This window comes from Arachis stenosperma, chromosome 4 (assembly GCF_014773155.1).
Source record: "Arachis stenosperma cultivar V10309 chromosome 4, arast.V10309.gnm1.PFL2, whole genome shotgun sequence".
Taxonomy (NCBI): Eukaryota; Viridiplantae; Streptophyta; class Magnoliopsida; order Fabales; family Fabaceae; genus Arachis; species Arachis stenosperma.
The window spans coordinates 135,960,430-135,984,352 of NC_080380.1; the positions used below are offsets into that span (position 1 = coordinate 135,960,430).

At 34.1% G+C, this 23,923-nt stretch overlaps 3 protein-coding genes across 3 annotated transcripts; 2 read left to right on the plus strand and 1 right to left on the minus strand.

Annotated features, from left to right (window-relative positions):
• Positions 1-332: 332 nt before the first annotated feature.
• On the minus strand, positions 333-3,678 carry LOC130976029 (CAX-interacting protein 4). The gene is made up of 2 exons (XM_057900767.1): positions 3,257-3,678; positions 333-1,662 (listed from the first exon to the last, which is right to left on the minus strand). The coding sequence occupies exon 2, from the start codon at positions 1,633-1,635 to the stop codon at positions 670-672; it is 966 nt and encodes a 321-aa protein (XP_057756750.1). The 5' UTR covers positions 1,636-1,662; positions 3,257-3,678; the 3' UTR covers positions 333-669.
• Positions 3,679-15,486: 11,808 nt separating this feature from the next.
• Positions 15,487-16,431, plus strand: LOC130975625 (uncharacterized). The gene has a single exon (XM_057900388.1). It carries the CDS (start codon positions 15,487-15,489, stop codon positions 16,429-16,431), a length of 945 nt encoding a protein of 314 aa, XP_057756371.1.
• A 2-nt stretch (positions 16,432-16,433) lies between these two features.
• Positions 16,434-17,090, plus strand: LOC130975626 (uncharacterized). The gene has a single exon (XM_057900389.1). The coding sequence runs from the start codon at positions 16,434-16,436 to the stop codon at positions 17,088-17,090; it is 657 nt and encodes a 218-aa protein (XP_057756372.1).
• The last annotated feature ends 6,833 nt before the right edge of the window (positions 17,091-23,923 follow it).

Consider the following 23,923-nt stretch of genomic DNA (forward strand, 5'->3'; position numbering starts at 1 on the left):
ACTCTATAGTACTTATATTTATATATGGGTCGATAATTTAAAGACAAATTCCACAATAACTGACATTATTGAAATGATACGATAAAATAAATACTAAAAGAATTAACAGTAAATCAAATTATATGTTTCCTGAATATCTCTTTGTTCCAAGAGAAAAAAGGTATACAAAAACTCCAACATGAGAGAAATGATGAATACCCTAAATACTTAAATAGTATGAAAAAAATAAAATTAATTTAGAAGGGTAAAAGATGTTGAACGGACTCTCCGAAAAAAGCTAGATTTTAAGTTCAAACAGTCAAACCATACGTCTTAAACTTTCTATTATGCTCTCTACAATCAGATAGATGGATCCGAGAGTAGATAGGTCAATGCATCTACTCTTGTTAGAACTGAGCTCTATGGCATATAGACGAGGCCACCTATATCAAACATCATATTTTCCTTCATGAATCATAGCTACGGTTGGACCATGAAAAATAGACACAACAATTCAAAAGCTTATTCAACACAACTGTCTAAACTCTGCATATTTCATCTTAACAGTATAGATATGTCAATGTATAAATTTTAAAGGTATAAATTTTAAACAAGCATATAGGTGCTACAAATTACGGCATATCAAATCACATAAAGTTGGCTTTTAGTATTACACTAATTGATGCCACTCTATTCATCATCCCCATGGTGGTGCCGTCTCCTCTTTTCCGATCTCTTGGCATCCCTACCCTTCCTTGAATCATAGTATGAATCACTGTCAGATGATGGAGGCCTTTTGCTCTTCCGCTTGTGCAGTACATCAGAATCCTCTGATGATTCAGAATCAGAATCTGATCGACGGCTTCTCCTTCTCCTCTTCTCCTTCCTACTCTTTCTTCGACTGTGCCTATATTCATCATCCTCATCTGAAGACATGTCCCTCTTTCTCCTGTGCGCTCTCCTCCTCTTCCGTCTCCTCCTCTCACCTGAATCATCCGAATCACTAACTTCCCTCTTCCCAGTTCTCTTCTTCGACCTGCCTCTCTTTTTCCTCTTCTTCGCAGAATCCCGATCTGACCCATCATCATCGGAACTCCCCTTCTTCCTAGAAGAACCATGCTTCCCACTAATTTTCTTCCCAGACCTTTCAGCAATAATTCTCTCAATCTCTAAATCAACCTCAGAATCTGAACTCTCACTATCTTCCTCCTCGTCCTCCTCTTCTGTGCTCTCAACATTGCTTCTCTTATCGAGCTTATCAGCCTTCCCCTTCAACTTTTTATCCAATCCAACCAACCCTAGAGACTGCATAGCTTCAGCATCTCTCTCCTCATTATCATCCTTGACCTTCACATAGTTCTTGCACTGAAACTTGAGGTGCCCAACACGGCCACACTTTTTGCAGGCCCCACGGGAGATATCAACATCAGCATTGGTTATCTTAGCAAGCTGAAGAAGCCCCTGGAAGCTAGCATATGCATTCTCAGCATCAGGTTTGGCATCCGGGAGATTCTGTGAAGAATCTTTGTCGTCCTTGTTTGGTGCATAAGGATCATAGCCAATGGCACTCTGCCAAATGCCATGGGTCTGAAGGGCTGCACTACTGTGCACCCTATTGTTCGCAGGCATGCGAACCCTACCTGCTGTAGCTGGCATCCTGAGATCTAGATTTCAATCCCTAACCTGGAGATCCCAAAAAAAAAAAAAAAAATCAGCATAACTAACAAGAGGCGTCAATCAACCAGCCAAGAAATAGCAATCGGCAAGATTGTGTGATTTTAATTGCATCCAATAAACGAAGGGAAAGAAAATGTGACCACATCCGGTGTCTAAGTTCTCCCATCTAAGGTTTGGTTTATGACATCAAAGACTGCACCAAGCCAAAGAAGGCAGTCCAGCACGACATCTTAAAGAATTTATCTAAGCTACCCAAGCTAAGCTAACTGCAATACAATGGCACATGCCATTGAATACTTCCGTAGTCCGTACAAGTTACATAAAAAATAAACTGTTTTATCTGGTAGAAACACCAAAATTTGGACAAACAATCTAACAGATTCCTAACAAACACAACCATAAACAGCATGGAAAGATCAAAAGAACAGTAAAAGTACATCAAACCAGCAAGTAGAAAGAATCAGCAACCAAAGCATGCTAAGCAGCAGAAGATCATGAACACAGCCAACCAGTAGAACAATACAGGCAAAAAACACTGGAAAAAATGCAGGAACATCTCAGAACTGCAGCAAAGAAGAAGCATCACATCCCCATGACAGAAAAACAGAAGAGAGCAAACCAGAAACCATCAGACGACAAACCAAAATGGTAAGCCAGAAAAATGCAGCAGATAGAAGAAACAGAACCACTTGTGTGGTTATCAACACGTCACTTTGGCATTACCATCAAGACATGAAGATTAACACAAGAGGAGCGATGAACACCGAGAATCCGATATGTGATGAACACCAATATAAACACCATCTTCTCTCTTTAATTCCTTCCATTTCCCCTTCCCGCTTAATATTAATTTATTCTTTTATAAAATAAAAACCTCCATATCATAGTAAGCAACATTTTCTAAATTTTATAAATAAAAAGAAGAACTTCACTAGAAAGATGCAATTTGGCATTCTATAAAACAACAAACAGTCAAAAGTCCAAGTCATACATGCCATGTTGATTAAGCAAGTGAAGAGATCTGTTTTTGTGAAGAAATGGTTGAAGTTTGATCTAGAAGGTCTATTGAATATCAAGAACTAAGGGATCAAGAAACTTGAACTATAGCAATGTGCTGCACCTAGCCAGGTACAAATCCCTCGCTTTAGTGGAATTCAAAAAGCTACAAGGTACTTCTAGATGCCAATGCTCCCTTAAGTTACTCATCCCACAAAAATTCAAGTTCAACGCATCAATTTGCATAAAGTTTTACAAAAATAAATGCTTCTAAGAATATACACTTAAAGCAGCTCCTGAAAGGATAGATATCCTATAATTAACTTCTCTTTAAAATTACCTTCACGCTCCTAAATGTTAGACATCTTGGTCACATACTAAGGAAAATTTCACCCTTGAAATGTAAAGTTTATACTAAGAACGTCATTAATTTTGCCTTTCAACAAGACAAAAGCAGGTTAGAAGCTGCTTCTGCTCATGCTTTTGTGTTTTATCTTTAATTATTCTTTTTTTATAAAGATTTATCCAAACACCACCATTATTTCACAACAACAATCAACAATAATAACAACAATGATCTTTTAGAATTAAAATCAAGGTTTACCAGTGCTGAAAGGCTGCTTCGCTGCGGGAAATGAACGACGACGGGCTGGTGGCCGGCGGCAGCAACTGTCAACGACGACGGCAACAAGCTACTGGCAGGGAGGCAAGCAAAGCGAGAATCTGACAGATGAGAGCACCAGAGAGATCCGGTGGGGCGAGTGGTCACGGCGCGGTGAGAGACGCGGTGATCGACGTCGATTCGTGGTGGTGACTTGTAAGATCGGCTGGATGAAGAGGGAAAAATGGAACAAAGGGAAGAAGGGGGAAAAGGGGAAGAGATGGGAGCTTTCGGAGAAAGAAGGGACTGCGGTTCAAGCGTATAACCTAGCAATTGGGGATTAGGGATTTTTAGCGTTCTGGGAGCTTTTGGAAGAAGAATGTGTTCTTGAACAATAGAGGTCTTTGTGAAGAATTTAAATTTCTTACATAATCTTATGCTAACAAAGTGATCATATTTCATAAGATTTTAATTAGTTTTTATTTGTTCCACATGTATTACTAATTTGATTGAAAGTAACAAAGAAATCAATTTATTCGAGAGATTTCGAGAACTTTTAAAAAATAAAAATTAATTAGGACTAAAATATTCAATTTAAATATTTATTTAAAAGAAAATTTGTTATTAATTATTATATTTCTTGTAACATTTTAGGAGTATGTCTAAAACGAGCTCAACAATTATGTACTTATTGAATGAGCCACATTTATATAGGTTATTAGATTTTATTAGATGAAAATCTAATGTAAAAGAAGAGCATTCATGAACTCTAATAAACATAGAATATCGTAGTACATAAATAAATATTTTAAATGACAATACTTTAATACACAATATTTTAAATGGCAACAAAATATTTTATTTTTAAATAATAAAATATAAAATATATGAGTATGTTTTATTTATTAAAATTAATTATTATGTAAATTCTTTTTATAATATTAAAAAATTATATTAAAATAATATTTTAAATTATAACTAACATAAAAATATAAAATAATTAAAATTTTATTTTATATTATTTGACAAATAATTAGATTATTATATTTAAAATTTATTAACTAACTACATTTATTAAAGATATTATTATATAATATAATTTTTTATAAAAATATAATTTATTTAAAATATTATATATAATACATAAAAATATTAATTTTTTATTTTTTTCAAATTTTTTAAAAAATATAATAAATAATATAATTTTAAATACATATCTAAAAAAAATTAATATTTTTATATATTATATATAATTTTTTAAATAAATTTTACTTTTATAAATATTTTGATAAAAAATTATATAATACAATAATATATTTAACAAAGTAATTAATTAATAAATTTTAAATATAATAATTTAATTATTTATCAAATAATATAAAATAAATTTTAATTATTTTATATTTTTATATTGTAGTTTAAAATATTATTTTAATATTATAAAAAAGATTTTGCATAATAATTAATTTTAATGAATAAAAAAATTATATTTTTTGTATTTATTTAATTTATACTTTTTAGAAAAAAAAAATTCTACCTTTATATAGTAAAATATGTGATAATCTTCTTAATATATATATGATGGCAAAACAGGTAGAGTCCGTCGGGCCAACCTGTCGAACTCGCTAAAAAAAGTGGGTTGAACTAAGATTTAAAACCTGTCATATTAAAAAAATTTGCCAAACTCACAAAATTTTTATGCAAATTTTTTTATAATATTAAAAAATTATATTAAAATAATATTTTAAATAGTTATACTATAACAGATTTAATATGTTTTCTGATTTCAATGTTATTATATTATTATAATTATTTAATATATAAAAAATTACTAAATAGTATATAATAGTGACAATGCGGGCCGGCCCGCCCCGCCAAGTAAAGTGGGTACAAAATGCTAGCCGTTTGACTTTGTTTTTTTTAAATAAAACTAATTAAAATTAACAAAAAATAATAATTAAACAATTAAATACAAATAAAAAATAGTCAAATTATAATATAATTTATTTATTATCTTTTTTTTTATTTTTAACTTCAATAAAATTGTTCAAAATAATATTTGTCAATAGAACCATTTTATTTAAAAAAATAAATCACATAATTTGAACGTATATACGAAATTATAAAATAAAATAAATAAAGTCACATAATTAAAACATATATATATAATTTGGTGAATTTTTTTAATTTGACAATTCTCAAATTCTAGCCCGACCCACTTTTTTTAACGGGTTCGGCAGGTCGGCCGACGGATTCGACCCGTTTTACCACCCCTAATATATATATAAGATTATCACATATTTTATTATATAAAGATAGAAATTTTTTCTTCTAAAAAATATAAAATAAAAAAATACAAAAAATATAAATTTTTTTATTAATTAAGATTAATTATTATACAAATTTTTTTATAATATTAAAATAATTTTTTAAACTACAATATAAAAATATAAAATAAATAAAATTTATTTTATATTATTTGATAAATAATTAGTTTATTATATTTAAAATTTTATTAACTAATTATTTTGTTAAATCTATTATTATATAATATAATTTTTTATCAAAATATTTGTAAAAGTAAAATTTATTTAAAACATTATATATAATATATGAAAATATTAATATTTTTTATTTAGATATATATTTAAAATTATATTATTTATTCTACTTTTTTAAATTAAAAAATAAAAAAACTAATATTTACATGTATTATAAATAATATTTTAAATAAATTATTTTTTAATATATTTTTATGAAAAATTATATTATATAATAATATCTTTAATAAAAATAATTAGTTAATAAGTTTTAAATATAATAATTTAATTATTTATTAAATAATATAAAATAAAATTTTAATAATTTTATATTTTTATATTACAGTTTAAAATATTATTTTAATATAATTTTTTAATATTATAAAAAGTTTTACATAATAATTAATTTTATTAAATAAAAAATACTAATATATTTTATATTTATATATTTTATATTTAATTATTTAAGAATCAAAGATTTTGTTGCCGTTTAAAATATTGTGTATTAAAGTATTGTCATTTAAAGCATTTATTTATGTACTACGATATTCTATATTTATTAGAGTCCATCAATGTTTTTTTTTTTATATTAGCCTTTAATTTTCATCTAATAAAATCTAATGGTCTATATAAGTGTGGCTCATTCAATAAACACATAACTGTTGAGCTCGTTTTAGACATACCCACATTTTAAAAGTAAAAAATACTATTTTTATCTATTAAAATTTAAAAGGCTGACAAAATTACTCAATAAAAAGTAAAACTAATTTTACACCTATAAAAAATGAATGTCGTTCAATAAAAATATCTTAACCCTAAAAAATTAGTCTAAATTTTTAAATTACCAATATTACCACCTCGTGATCACTATTTTCTTACCATTACATCCTAACCAACCCAATCTATCATATCTCATCATTTCATCTTGTGCCAAGTGTCAATCCAATTGTTACTCTTTTTCCACAACCTACTACCATTCTTTTATCTTTTGTCACTCTTAAACTTTATTAAATTCTCTTCTTCCACTTCTTTTTTTAATATTCGTATCTCTAGTCTTACAAACGTTTTTGGAGGCTTCTCTTCTTACTAATGGTACTACCACTCATCTTCTCCCTCTTTTTTACCATCCTCTTTAATAAAGTATAATATTTTATGACTATAATATTAATATGTGATCTCACTTAAGTTCTATTGAAAAATTAGTTGAGTTTGTTTTGTCAGCTATTGAGATTGTACCAAAATATTCTCGTTAATTTTTGTGATAACTTTTCTAGTTCTTGTAAATGGAGTCACGATAAACAAATTAAAAATTGAAAATAAAAAGTATTATCATAAACTTCAATTAACTTAAATTTGATAAGCAGAAAAAGAAAAAATAACATTATTAAATTCATATCATTAAATTTGACTAAATTTTTAAAGTGATCATCTAAATTCGATCCATGCATTAATGTTTATCCTTCAATTTTCAATTGAACTAATTTTATCCCCCTCCTCCAGATTGAGCTCCGGATTACATACAAGTCCTTCAACCCATTTTTAACGTAAATGAGCAAGCAGATTGCTAATATGGCACGACCACTACCACACTATCAATTATAATTCTCCAATTTAGTCCCTACCTCCATTTATAAACCCTAACGCTTCTTCTTCTTCCTTTCTTTCTGTAAAGTGGTGTCTCAACTCTCACAACTAGTCCAAGTCAATTTCATAGGTATACATTTTCCTCCCAAGTCAACCTTAAGTTTCTCATATCCGTTCTTGAATCGTAAAAAACACTGGAAAAAAAATGTAAACTGCGATTTCTTATGCTCTTAGTTGAAAATAAAAAAATAAAAAGATGAAATGAGCGAGTGTACCGGTGATACTCGTGATGATTAACATGGTTAACATAATAAATAATACATACTCATTTCTGCTTCTAGCAGTATACAAAGAAGTTGGTGCTACTTTTCAAGAAAATCTCATTGCTCTGGCACACTCACTTTCTATCGATCATTTGTTCAATTTTTATGCTACCTATTTGTTGCTTACCTTGCCAAGCATCACAAATGTGCTCATCTCATCACTCTTTGTGCTTTTTTTTGGACTACCACCACATTCCTCCTTGCCATCTCCACTACATTTTCACAGGTCTCTTCGTACTACTTCACCTCATCCAACTTCCCATTTATATATTTATTTGCTAGTTACTTTTCACCGTAACAATTTGTATCAATTTATAACAAATCACACCAAAATCACCACTTACATGATGAATACTTAATTTTCATGATGAACCAGCTTCAGAGTTCATTATTTTTTCATAAATTTTTTATTTATCATCTTTTTCTTTGTGCCCTGCTTCTAATTCATCATAGCTTGACTTCTGAAAATTCAACGCCGATTTAGTCCAATCATTTTTTAGCTTTATGCTGGATTTTTTCTAAAATCATCAAGCACCTGAATCAACAAGCTGGACTTTAGGGATGGGTTTGATCCTCTTAAATCGGATCCAGAAATAATCCAAGCAAAGAAAAAGTCTATCCAAACTCTGAATGATAAAGAGTATAATGCATGCATTGGCGAGAAACCGATGAGGTGGAGCAAGGTACTCCATACAAACCACCACCAATGAGCAACAAAGATGGGTAATGATAGAAGTAGAAGATGATGAAGAAAAAAAGCAGAAAGAAAGGAAGAAAAAGAAGAAGCGTTAGGGTTTATAAATGGGGATATAGACTAAATTAGGAAATTATAATTGACAGCGTGGCAGTGGTCGTGTCACATCAGCAGTCCGCTTGCTGACTCACGCCAGAAATAGGTTGAAGAACTTGTATGTAGCCCGGAGCTCAATCTGGGGGATCAAATTAGTGCAATTGAAAACTGACGGGTAACATTGGTGCACGGACCAAATTTGGAGAACCACTTTGAAAATTTAATCCACTAAATTTGGTATAGTTGGAAGCTTTTATCACAAGTTGTTAGTAAAGATAATTTTGTTGTCTCCTCGATTCAAGAATTTTTTTATATATATACTTGATTGATTTATTAATGAAATTTAATTTTTTTTAATCTGAAAAAAGGACAATTTATGTAAATAAATTATTTGGCGATCAAATTTATGCAAATATAACTTTCTAAAACAGGTTACATTTATGTCCTAAACTAATTCTATGTAAACCATAATAACCTATCACGGTTTAAGATTTACATGTAATCTGCTAGAGACTATCGTGGATTATGTTCGAAACACACACAAGAATAATATGCTATACCCTCTAGCGGATTATATCTAAAATACAGCCATAAACCGCTGCACCTTATTGCGGCTTATGAAAAAATAGTGAAGTATAGTCCGCTAGAGGCTGTCGCGATTTACGTGTTGTAGCACTATAAAACTGCGATAGCCTGTGACAGATTCTTCATTCGCTCGTGTGAGAAAATTTTGGATTGAGAGGAGGTTAACAGAGAATTTCAGGAGACCGTATTCTAGTGGGACCATGGCTGAAGAAAATTGTCTGTACTAGCTAAACGGTGTTGCTCACGTTGCTAGGAGCATCAATGAAGATGTTAGTTTCTTTTTTTAATTATAAGAGTTGTCATTGTATTAAAAGATTAGTTGTAGCTGTTTAAATATATAAGTCTTTTTATATTTTGTCTTACCTAACATTTTTGCAGTTTTTGTATATTTAAAAGATTAAATAGATAACACGCATTCATTTATTTGAAATTTGATTAGGACAATTTTATAAATAACTTATGGTTTAGGATTGGATGTTTTAGAATTTTTATATTTTTTATTCTCACGTAACATGTATGTAGTTTTTGTATATTTAAAAGATTAGATAGATAACACATATTTGTGTATTTGAAATTTGATTATGATATTTTTATAAATAATTTTAGGGTTTAGGCTTGTATGTTTTAAAATTTTATTAGCACGTAGTTATTTTTTTAATATGAGGCAGCCAACTAGGTGTATTTATAACGTTAGAAGCCAACAAAATATGCCTTTGCTTGACTGGATCATATCTTATTTGGAAATGGCTGGTTTGTATCACTTGACTAGGCTGAACTCACATTGGTTATGGGTGGATGAGCTTATGATAAGAGCATTCATTGAGAGGTGGCTTTCTAAGACACACACTTTTCACATGCCGTTCGGATAGTGTACCATCACGCTATAGGACGTGGTGTATCAATTGGGTTGGCCGTTGATGGGGAGGCTGTTAGTGGGTGTCACCGACTTCGAAGAGTTTATTGAGGATGAAAAACCAGCTTGGGAGTGATCTCGTGAGTTATTAGGCGAGCTACTGCCGCCGAATAAAGTAAAGCAGATGACAATCCACTTCACATGGTTCCATGAGAAGTTTAGGGTGCTCTCAGCCGATGCGAGTGACGATACGGTGCGTATATACGCCCGTGCTTACATTATGATGCTACCATCCACTTAGCTTTTTGGTGACAATAGTGGGAATTGGGTTCACCTTCGATGCTTACCATATGTAGCGAAGCTTGATGAGATGGGCAATTATAGCTGGAGTTTAGTTGCATTAGCATGGTTGTATAGATCCATGCGTCAGGTGGCCAACAGAAATGTCACTAACTTGGTTGGTCCAATTTAGCTTCTACACTCTTAGATACTTTGGCAGCTCCCAGATCAGTGGTTCTCCATTTATTATCAGACGTGGCATCTGCATTATAATAACAGAGTTGATTTTGTCCTGAGGATATAGAGAGTTGTTGATCTAGGTTCATCCGTAGAGTATTTAGACTTGTGGCACTGGGTAGTACATATGATTTTATCTCTGGACATCATATTTTTTTATCCTAGGTCGGTTGATATTTCGGTCAATGCTCGTCGCAGAGGGGCATCACAGGCGCCTTCTAGGGTGCAAGTGCCAGATGTGCCCGATAACAGGCGTGTGGAACGGTGACAATGTTTTGGTACACGTGCTACCGATCAGAAGTAGCGACGGCTAGACGATATGATGGATACGGATGATGGCTGTAATGATGAGGGAGGAGACCAATTTGGATATTATTAAGCAATTATGGATACCAATTTGAATCATATTCAACTTTCATACACATCAGCATATAGCTCGAATGTCCACCTGGCAGTTCACGTTCCACGTCATCGAACATTTAGACAGTACTTCTTTAAAGGACTAACGGAAATGCACGTTTTGTAATTTCAGGGATGTAGTTGGTCATTGATCAAAGTGGAGGACTAAATTGAGTAGCGATTTGAATTTCAGGGACCATTTTGGGCATTCACTCGGTGTGCTTCATAGACAAATTGGTCCCTATCCTTGTTACTAAGACGATGCCATTTTGGGATAAGGCGTAAAACGCAACATTTCAGTTTCTTCTCCTCTACTTTAATCCTGCCTCGTTGCCTCATCACATCCCACCTCATTACCAACATCACCATCATTACAACTTGAACTCATTCCTCAACCTCTATAATGCGTCCATGAACCCTTTCCTAACAAAATTGGACTTGCTATTGTTCCTGCCATACTCCCTCTCGAACTCAATGACAAAATTCATCGCCTCAATTTTTCAAAACTAAAGAAAATCGGAAGCGAAAACCCAGAAACAAACAATAGTAAAAATGGCTCCTTTCAATAACAACATCAGCTCTGATAAGAGGGAAATGATAGTAGCTAGACCACAATTGGGGCAACATTATTGATAGATATAGGAAGCTCCAACAATGGTTTGAAACCTAACGGTGACCACAACAACAACATAGTGTCAGTAGCAACAACAAAAACTCGCAGCAGCTCCATATATGGTGGAGATGATAGCCATGATAGCAGCAATGACAACGCGAACAACAACCCCAACAACTCCATTTTCTTGCTTAGCATCATCAATGACAACAACCACCTTTACAGTCGCGACAACACCTTCAACAATGGACAATGTCTTCAGTAGCAACAGCGGATCGAAGTAGCGGAGAGGCATAGCAGCATGAACCGGCAACGAGCGTTATGAGTGTGAGAGACTAGGTTAGGTAGGGGGTGAGCAACACAAAGCCGAAACGGAGGCCGACGAGAGGCGATAGTAGAGAGAGTTAAGACTTTGAGTGCTTGAGAATTGAAAGTTTAAGTGTTGTGAGTGTGAGAGAGAAAGTTAGGGAGGGGGCTTCGAAGGCGTTAGAGTTTTTTTTATAAATACAAAACGACGTCGTATTGCTAACAAGGACGAGAACTTATTTGTCCAGTTGTGTCCCATTGACACGTCACGGGCCATGTAGGCGTCTAAACGTGTCACTTCATTATTTTCCGTCAAATAGAAATGAAGAAAGCATATCATGGACTGATTTGTATGTCAGAAAAAAACTTTGGGGATATTTTTTTGTATTAATTTTTTTTCGAAAACTAAAGTGTTTGCTTTTAAAATTCTCAGAAACTGATTGGGTAATTACTTTTAAAAAAAATCAAATTTTGGTTAAATGTTTGGCCTTTTTAATATGTTGAGTTAGAACTTTAGATATTTAAATTAATATATAAAAAAATTGTAAAAATAAAAAATATCAAAAAATGAGAAAAATTTAAATAGGCCAACCCACTTAATTTACAGGTTAATCATATTGAGTTCGTTAAATCTTTCATTTCACGAGTCTATTTTTAAAGTCTAAAATTCGTGCCTTTTAAGATGGTTAAACAGGCTAAATCAATACTCAACAGACTCATCCGATTTTAAGTTTTTAACAACTTTAATTTCGCCTCCGATCTAAGTGCTGATTGACATTGCCTATGCTCTATCTCCATTTCTAGCTTCTTTTACTTAGTCTATATTGTGTCACCGATTTCTTTCTTTTTTTTTTCTGTTATATTTCTTCTCTTTCATATATTTAAATAGTATAGTCAATTGGAATTGGTATATTACTTAATTCATTAGTCCATTTGATTAATTAAGTTATGGAGTTCAAAATCCGTCTTGTTAATGCAGTAATCTATTGACAGCAATATATCCTTAAATAAAGTTAAAATTTATGCTGGAGTAATTCATAGTCTATTGAAATGAAAGATATTATGAAAAATAAAAAATTATACGTTATTATTTATATTTTTTAATTACTTATTATAATTTTTTATATTTTTTTAGTAAGACTCTGGATTTTTAAAAATTAAATAAAAAATTTATTATATTTAATTGAGATTATATTTTTAAGAGATTTTATATATAAATTAAGTAATTTCTATGATTTAAAGCTTTAGTAATTGATCGATAATAAGAATTTTATATGCTTTAATTTGAATAATTAGATTTTTAGCTCCATTTTATAATTTAAATAAAATTAATTTTATTATCTCCAAATATTGAATTAGAATATTGAGCTGCAAATAATTTGTAAATTGATGATTAAATGATAATTTTATAGATATTATTATTGGATTCAAAATTAGTTTTCAATTATTATATTATCCATTAATTGTATTAAAATTATTAAATTACCCAAAATCTCCAATTTAATACACAAAACCCTAATCCTGAAATTGAAACTCTAACCCCTTCTAACCTAACCCTAACCGCCAATGTTCCCTTTCTTATCAAACCCAACGACAGCATTAGAATTTTCTATAGAAAGAGAGAGGAGATCTGAGAAAGGGACGCACCACCACCAGTCATCGTCGTGCCACCGTCGCTACACGCTGCTGCCACTGTCAATGTTGTTGTCGCCATCGTCTTATGCAGCAGCCATGGCCTAGGGCTAACATTGTAGCCATCGCAGTCACACTTAGAGGACAGAGGGAAGGGAAGAGACGCGTACAACCAGGTAGAAGGGGAGAAGAACGTCGTTGTTCCGCCGTTCCTCGTCACGGCTGAAGCTCGCCGCCACTGCATGTCGCCGTCGCCGAAGCCTCCTTCGCCGTCGCAGTGGCCTGGGCTGTCACCAGAAGGAGTCGCTGACCCCTCATCGCCGCCATTGCTGAGGAACTCGAGGAGAGAGAAAATGCAATTGGGGATTTACTGCTGCTACTGCCATGGTTGTTGCTGTCGTGCATGACCCCCGAGAGCAGCGTTTACGCCGCCAGAGTTCACTCCTGGTGCTGTGGCTGCTCCGTTCCTAGTTTTTTTCTTGGTACAGTAAATCTTTTGCTTTGAAAACCTCTCTTTGTTGTTGTTATGTTATGGATTATTGAGTTTTGCGTGACAATTTTATGTCAGGGTTGAGTTATTGTTGTTAGCTGGTGCCCTTGTTGCTATTAACGTCGTGAAATATAGTCGGAGTTGACGTTGTTGTTTTTGGGCCGAGGGTAAAAGGTTTTCTATAATGCGTTGGTTCGACTAACTGAGATAGGGGTTCATTTTTAAATTAAGAGTTTTTAATATAAGAATGCCAAAAGTATATTGAGTAATTGCAAATAATTTACAAATGCTTTATTTGACTTTTGATGAAGTTGGAAATTGTTGGTGATAATGAGTATGTTTGAATATGCTGAAGTTGATCTTTGGTTTGTCTGATGGTGCTGTAAAAGATTGAGTGATTAGATTAGCTATGTGTGTGTTTGTTAAATTGTGATTTTGTTATTAATGAGGATATTGTTGTAGTTGCTGTTGGTTGTACGGTGGTTGTGAATGGTGATAGATTTGGTATTGCTTGTTGAATTGGAAATATGAAATTAGTTTTATGAATTGAGTTTGAATTGAGGCTGTGATTAATGTTGAGAATTCTGGTTATGTTAATGTCTTGGTTGGGTTGTTGATTTGAGAAATTATAAAAGTGCGGAAGCCGAATTTTATTGAAATTGAACATGGCTTAGTTTCAAAGAAAATGATTTGATTATTGAGAATTATTTGATATTTGAAAATGGGTTGGTTATTGAAAATGATTTGGTATTAGTGTTTCTAAATGGCGGTTATGGCGGCGCCATAACGATATGGCGTGGCGGGTTTTGACCTTGCCGCCATTTACTGGGCACCGCAATGGAGTTGTAACGGGGGGCGTCATGGTGGGATGCGATCTGTATGGCGGAAATAGTGGGGGTGTTTCAGGTTTTCCAAAAAAATTTGAGGGTGATTTGGGTAATTTAATAAACTTAAGTCAGATCCCACTAACTACTAACTCTAATTATCAGACCCTCACTCAGAACTCACTCCTCTGCCTTTTCTTCAAAAAGAACCCTCTCTTCGTCTCTGTTCTCTCATATCTGCGACCCAGATTTCTTCACCGTGCTGCCATCCATCCGCTCATCTAGCCGCCCATCACGCCGCCCGACGCACCGTCCATCTCTGTTCTCTCATCACTGCTGCTCATCACTTATTCATCACTGCTGGTTCGTACAACGTGTTTCATCTTCTCTGCTCCTATTTTTTTCTTTTCTCCCTTCCCTGCTGCCCTTCTTTATCAAGAATCAGTGTTAAACTTCTCTTCTTCCCTTTTTTTTCCATTCAGTTTACTATGTCCACTTTTAGACAAGTCCTTGATTCTAATGCTCCTACCCCTGCCTCTGCTGGCCCTACTGTTGGTGCTGCACCTGTTACTCCCGCAGCACCTGTCCGTTCTAATAGGGTTGACCCAGGCTGAAAATATATTAATACGGTAGAAGAAGAAAATACCAATAATACCGTATGTAGTTTTTGTGGAAAAATTATGAAAGGAGGCATCAAACGGGCAAAAGAGCACTTAATGATCAAGCTTGGAAACGTTGTTGGGTGTAAAATGGTTCCAAAAGATGTTATTACTGAATTATGGGAGTATTACCATCAGAAAAAAATCGAGGAAGACAAAGTGCCACACCGGAAAGCACCGAAGAACAGAGTGTCAATGCTAGAAAACTTGACTTAGAGAGTTTGGGGTTCGAATTGTCGGAGGAAGATGCTCAAGGGATTGATGAACCTCATAATCCAGCTCCAATGGCAGCAGCTAGAGGGGGTGCAAGTAGTGCTAGAGGGGGTGCAACTAACATGAGAGGTCCAATGGACTTGTTTGTTAGAAAATCTGAAACTGCCATTGCAAGAAACAAAAGAGAGAAATTGAGGCAGCAGAACATCAAAGAAGCATGTAATAAGGAAGCAGTTCATAGAGTTCATCGATACATAGCACGGTGGTTCTACCAAGCTGGGATTCCATTGAACCTAGTAAAGTTGAAGAGTTTTCAAAAAATGTTGTGTGCTGTTGGAAGCTTTGGTCCCAATTTACCTGCTCCCAATTATCATACTCTAAGGGTTCCGCTGATTAATGAGGAGTTGGAATACACCAAAGGATTATTGAATGGTCATAAAAAACAATGGAAAAAGTATGGTTGCTCTATTATGTCAGATGCTTGGACGGATAAAAGGCAAATAAGCATTATTAATTTTCTTGTAAACTCTCCAGTTGGAATAATGTTTTTGAAGTCTATTGATGCTTCTGATTATGTGAAGATTGGTAAAAAATTATTTGAGCTTTTTGATGATGTTGTGGAGGAAATTGGTGAGCACAACGTTGTTCAAGTTGTAACTAATAATGGGAGTAATTATGTTCTTGCCGGTAAGTTACTGATGGAGAAAAGACCAAATTTGTTTTTGACTCCTTGTGCTACCCACCGTTTGGATCTGATGCTTAAGGACAATGGGAAGTTACCATTAATTCAAAAAACCATAAAAGGGCTATTTCGTTGGTTAGCTTCACGCATAGTCACTCTAGCACATTAGCTATGTTGAGACACTTCACAAATGGCAAGGAGTTGGTAAGGCATGCAGTCACCCGATTTGCCACTTCATTTCTCTCTTTGGAAAGGCTTTATGAGGAGATAGGAAATATGAGAAGAATATTCACCTCGGATGAATGGACAAAGAATAAGTTGTCAAAGGAGGCAAATGGGAGGGAGGCAATAAAGATTGTTATCATGCTCTCCTTTTGGAATCATGTCAAGTACACCCTTAAGATCATGGGCCCTCTTGTTCGAGTGCTTAGACTTGTTGATGGGGAGAAGAAGCCACCAATGGGATATATTTATGAAGTAATGGAGAAGGCAAAGGAATGCATCATGAAAGCATTTCTTAATGATGAGAGCAAGTATAGTGATGTTTTTAAAATCATTGACAACAGATGGAATTGCCAACTTCATCATCTGTTGCATGCAGCCGGTCATTTTCTAAATCCCGAGTTGTTTTACGACAACTCTCGAATTGAGCTAGATTTAGAAGTTACAAAGGGGTGGTTTGAGTGCATCACTAGATTGGTGCCATGTCAAGCTGTGCAACAAAAGATATTGGAGGAGCAAGCACTATACAAGGCTGGCTATGGACTTTTTGGATCAGATTTTGCAAAATCTCAAGAAAAAAGATTTCACTCGATAAGATTGTTATAAATTTTACAAAGCTTTATAAATTTAGTTCAATTAAAGGCTTAGACAAATTTATTTTAATTTTATAGCATTTTGGTGGCGAACATATGGGCATGAAGCTCCAAACATGCGAGACCTTACTATCAAGATCTTGAGCTTGACTTGTAGTGCTTCTGGATGTGAGCGCAATTGGAGTATATTTGAGCATATTCATACTAAGAAAAGAAATAGGCTTGATCATGAAAGGATGGAGAGTTTGGTCTTCATAAAGTATAACCAACAACTCATCGAGAGGTACAACCTTAAAGATGAAGTTGACCTTATTACACTCAATGATATTGATGAGTGTAATGAGTGGTTAGTGGGATAAATTGGGACTGCCACCTTTCGAGATGATAATGTGGATGATGATGCTGATTTGGTTCATCAAGATGACAACACTTTGAGTTGAAACCTTATTTTTGAAGCAATGGGAGGACATGAGTCTACAACAAATACTAGAAGACAACAAAATAGAAAAAGAAAAGAACCTGCAACTGCAAGAGGTGGTGCAAAAGGTGGACCAAGTGGGTCTAAGGCTTCAAAAAAAAGGAAAAGAAAGGCAGTAATTGTGGAGGAGGAAGAACCAGAATTTGAAGATAAAGAGGATTTTGAAAATGAAGAAGAACAAGAAGAGGAGATTCAATTCAATGATATCGAATCAGAGGATGATGAGGCGGGGCAGAGGAACACGATAATAATCGTGTTAATTTGGATGAATTTGATGAGAGCTAGAATCTAGATGGTCTATAGTTTTTATGTTTTGTCTTCTATTTTATGGCTTGCTTATGAGTTATGACTTTTGAGTTATGATTTGAACTTCATGTTATGTTTATTTGCTAAATTTGTTACTATATTTGCTATATTAATTGGATGTTTTATGACTAGAAAGTTGCTTATATAGATAAATTTTATAGTTTATTATATTTGTAATTTTTCTACATGTTTTTTTGTACATATATGTGTATTTTTTAGGTAATCCGCCATTTTCCACAACGCCATCCGCTATAACTTTATGGCAGATTTTTGTCTCACCGCCATGAGCCGCCATCCGTAATAAAAAACTATGTTTGGTATTCGGAGTGGTTGAGAGATTGTTTGGTTGGGACCCTGGAAGGGTAGTATAGTCCGAATTTTAGAGAAAATGCTGCCGAAATTTTTATAAAACTTCAAGACTTTGTTTAAGGCGTTATTTTAAAAAAATATGATTTATGAATATTATTTGATTTCGATTTATTCGGAAAGAGTTTGTTTCCAATTCAATTTATTAAGAAAAGTATAATGTTTTAAATTCAATTTTTTGAGAAGATATTTTGTTTTAAGTTACGATATGAGTCCGGTTTGTTAAGAAAGAGAAAGAAAGGGAAAAGAGAACATAACACGTGTGATTATGAAATGATTAAAAGGTCACAAGAGGGTGACAGAAAGTAAATAGTTATGGTGCCAATGTGAAAATGTTAAGTCGCGGGCTTTATATGTGAATGGTTGTACGAGGATGCCCGTAAATGTGGAATGGCTTCCAGGAACATGGGTCACATGCTTCAGTTGGAGAATCAGCGCCTACAAGAGTTTGGAACCTTGCAGAGGTTATGCCATTGGAATGCCTTATCTGACTTGCGAGTCGGATTGCGTCGGGTGCGGGTCGAAACCGACAAATGAGCTCATTACTTGCGCTAGGGGATAGACATGCATCATCTTGTTTGCGCATTTGTATTTGGTTGTGTTTGCTTGTTGTACTTCTCTGTGATTGTGCTGGTTAGGGGTGGCAAACAGGCCTAAACCCGCCGGCCCGGCCCGCGTAACCTGCCAAAAAAGGTGGGCTGAGCTAGAAAATTGGGACTGCCAAATAGTAAAAGCCCGCCTAACCCACACCGCTTAAACGGCGGGCTTTGGCGGGGCAGGGCGAGCTTCCCCGCCGGACTTAGTATTTTTTTAGCAAGAGATATTTTTACAATTTTTTTGCCAAAATCCAACTTCTTCCAACCCAACTTACAAGAGAATGAAGATGAAAATTGAGTGTTTTGGATTATGTTTATTTTGTTTTGGGAACAATATTTATAATTATGTTTTGGATGAAAACTTGGTTTATAATTGTATTTATTAGATATTTATAATTACAAAGACTTTAATGTTTGTGAATATAAAAATTATAATTTGTTTATACTTTTATAAATTATAATAGTTAAAAGTAGATTTTTTTATGCCTTTATATATATTATTTAATAGTTAAAAGTAAAAAAAAAAAGAGGATATTTGTCGCGCCGGCCCGCCAGCCCACCGTTAGGCGGGGCGGGCTAGGATTCTGAGACCGTCTCACTAGGCGGGGCGGGACGGGCCAGCTCGCCAAAGGGCGAGCTTCTGGCGGGGCGGGGCGCGCTTTCCCGCTTGCCACCCCTAGTGCTGGTTGTCTTACTTTACCTTTCTTGTGTGTTCAATTGGGTCTCTTGTGCTATTAGTTATGTATTAATGTGATTAAGAATTAATTATGTGAATGAGACTTGCTTTAAGTTCAGAAAATTTAAAGAAAGCAATTAATTATTTAAAGTAAAATCAAAAAGTATTTTCGAAGGTTGATAAAAAAATAACTTTATTGAGTAAAGTTAATTATTCACAATCTTATTCATTAGTTGTACGGCATTCACTTTTCCTACTGAGAATCTGCAAGGACGACGTTCTCACTCCCCTATAGTTTTTCTTTACAGCGACAGGTTCAGGAATCCTTGGCGTGGAGCCGCGATCAAACTATGGAGCTTTATGTATATATGAATTAATGTATTCGTATTTCCTTTATTTGGCTTAGTCATAGATTCTATTTTCTCCTCTTCATTGGTTGTTTTGATTTTTAGAGGGGCAGAACTTGTATTTGACGATCTTTGAATATGTCTATGTATATAAAGCTATGTGAATATATACTTCTATGGTTAAGTGAATTAAAATAGAATATCCTTTTGATTTCTTGATTAAAATTTTGATTCGTATTCGCGAAAGCTCAATATTAAATAAAGATAATATAAAATATAAAGGTTCAGATGTAAGTGACGCCTGGACTTTTAGTATAATCATGGGGTGCTAAAAATTAGGGTGTTACATTTTTAGGTATTGAAATAGGACTAATGCCAAAAAAAAAAAAAACTACACACAAATCAATCGGAATAAAGTAGTTTCTCTAACATCCTCCTCGAGATTCTGACTAACTCTGGAGTAAATTTAGAGGAGAATGGTCCCAAAACAAAAAATCATCTTCTAAATCTATGCGCTTTTTAACAAGACAATCAATATTTTTATGATCATCTGTATAGATCTATAAAAAAACATAAGTTATTAAATTATTATCGAATTAAATAATTCAACTAATACTATAGTGGTTTAACCACTAGTATAATAATTCTGTCAATTCATTTATTTTTAGACTTTTTAAATAAATAAAATAAATTTTTTATTTATCAAAATATGTAATTTGTAGCATTTTTTTCAAAATGTATTTTATCACTTATTTCGTTTTAAGTGTAAACGAAATAAGAGTACATATATCTAGTTTACACTGTAAATCTGATAAGACACGAAACGACATGGCCGTATCACGTTTGTACACATAGTGTGTAACGACTTTATCTTGTTTGCAGTGTAAACGAGATACGTGTACTCTTATTTCGTGTACACTGTAAACGATATAAGAGTGATTGAGGTATATATATATTTCGTCCACATCGCCTATTTAGTCCTTATCACATCTATTTCTTCGACTTTTTTCTCACTTTGACTCTTTTTTAATCAAATTTTTGAGTTACTACGAGATTATGTCGCGCGCCAATGCACACGATGCGAACATCAACCGACTGAACGTAACATGGCACATCACTGGAGCAGTCAACTTTGAGGTTGTTGTTGTTTTTTGTTTTATATTTATGTTAAAGTATGCATGTGTAGCCATACTTATGGTATTTTTATAGAAGTAGTATGCAGTATATATTAAGCGACTGAATATATTGTTAGCAATATTTTACCTGATAGGGTATTATTTTAGGCATACTTTGAAATGGATTTGTTAGTTAAATATTTACTTATGTTTGTTTTTCTTTAAACTAAGTGGGGTCACGTGTCGTCTCAGATTTGTAAGAAAGAAAGACCTGGGCTCCGTGGTCTCAGACCCAACAATTACAAAGGCTACAGGAAGGATATTGCTGTTACCGTCTTGTGTCATTGCAATAAGTAAAATACCATAATAATTGCCATACAGATGCGTGCCATCGACGGAAAAAAACGGTTTGCAATGTTTGAATGCCTCCACATAGGCAGGGAAGGCCCACAATACCTTATCAAACATGCTGCAATCACGCACCATAAGATGTCCATCATAGTATGGTACAACCCTAATCTCACATATCGTTCTGGGACAACAATTCTGCCGTGCTTGTAGCAACATCAGCACCTTATTGTATGACTCATCCCAATCATCGTATATCTAGGCAATTACCTTTTGCTTCGTCATCCAGACCTTTCTGTATGAGGGTTTGGAGTGATAGCTTTGTCTAATTGCACCTTGTAGGATATATATGCTGATGGATGGCGAGGATTGTATCAACGGGAGGATGACACGGCAGAAGAGGCTGCTGTCCAACTATTGGTGGTCTTGAGAAATTGTGGGTGCTAAATACGTGTGTGCTCCTCTAACCCTACGCATCTCCCTAAAAAAACAGAATAACCATGGTTGAGATGTACAACAAGCATAACAGTGATAAATGAGAATATAGAACACAATTAAACTTGAACTTACCAATATCCAAGATTCTTTCGGAGAGCAACATGGAGACGCCAAGGGCAGCCTGCTTCAGATTATCGGCAATGCACATGGTGCTTTATTCGATCCAACTCCACGACTCGATACTCAACACTTTTGCGAATATTGTAAGTCTTCACACCCTGTATTATGCTTTTGAATCTATGGCCAACCGAAAACTCCATACCACCGTCTAAGTTGTAATTGTCTTCACCCGTGTTGGAAAATAGATTTTCTATTGCATCGCATCTAGATCCAATATATGATAGTGACTGAGTATAGATGACAAGGCCGGAATTGGGTGCAGGACAGGCAGAAGATACCGACGTGATGCCTCGATCGGGGTATCTGGTACAAACTCCTCCTCCTCATCATCATTTTCAGAAGAACCGCTCTCGTTGCTATCCGCAACATACTCCTCGTCAGAGACCTCATCGTCAACGTCCATGTCTTCCACTGGACTAGCAACATGTAGTGGTTTTCGTGTGAGAGTTGGGTTATCCTACACAAAATTTAACTAGCCAAATCCACCGTCACCGACATCACCAACCTCCGCAGAAAGCTCAATCACTTGTTCCACCATAATTCTTCCATGAATGTCAAACATCAGGCGTATATGCTCATCGCCATAGAGTCAAAACAGACGAAACTGAAAAATTTTGTTTTCCATCGGTGCTAGCAATATATACCAAGGTTGCGAGAACCGGACCGGTCAACGAACCGGTGGAATAACTGGTTCAATGATTTAGAGGTTCAACCGGAGTTCAACTGGAGTTCAACCGGTTTAATTAAATATAAAATAAAATTATTAAAAATTTAATATATACTTTTAAATATTTAAATTCAATATTTTTTAAATTGATAAAATTTAAAATTTTATATAATAAATTATCCATTAAAAATTCTGAAACAATTTTAAAAATCAACATTTATAACTAACAAAAATCAAAATGCATATAATACCACTAACAGTTATTCCAATTTCATAAAAATAATAATAAAAATATAACAACAGCATAAATAATGCATTGAAACACTGCACCATAACACCATCAACTTAAAATCAGAAAATTCAATAACCTAGAATCAACAACGCAGAAAAAAATAATCTTACAATTTCAAGAAATCACTGAAAAAGATTAAATAAACAAAGACCAATAAAAAGATTCAAAACTAAAAATGGGCTAAAAAATCCAATTAACCAATTTGAAACAACAAAAACCTGATAAGAGAATCTAAAATTCCAATATCCATAAAATTAATTCAGAATCCGATATCCATACAATTAACCAACTTAAAGGAATGCAACTTGAACTCCTTACAATGGCTCATTTCTTTAGTCCATTTTATTCTTCTTCAGCATAGCTTTCATGGCTTCAGCTTGGAACAAAACAAGGAAAGCAATAGCATACTTGATGAACCTAACACAAGCGTTCATATAATAGAAAAGAACAAAAACAATACCATACTTCCAATCAAGTATTCAACAAAAGCATTCCAATTAAATATTCAACAACTCAAACCCATAATCCAAAAATATAAAACTCAGCATCAGAGGCCAGAAAATCCAAAAACAGAAAAACTAAGCATATAAGCACAATTCAAAATCATATAAGCAACAACCCAACTCAAAACAGAAAAATCCAAACTCAGCATCCAAACTAAGTTCAGGTTCTGAACTAAAATTTACCCTAAATTTTTCACTGAATAAAAATTTAATTGAAAAAACCAAACACCCATGAACTCAAATATGCCCAATTCATACAATTTTGTCATCAAATAAATAAAATTAATTGAAAAACAAAAAGATTGAAGAACTCAATACTCACCGCGGAAGAGCACAGAAGGCCAGAGCCACACAACGATCAACGCTTTGGTGACGGTGACGGTTCGGTGACGACGACAACGCTTCGATGACGATGACCGTGATGCTTCGATCCGCGAGAGCTGCCTTGATCTGCGACAGTGACGCTTCGACCCGCAACAGTGACGCTTCGCTCCGGCGTTTGTTGGAGGTGACAGTGGCGTTTGTAGGGTTGAA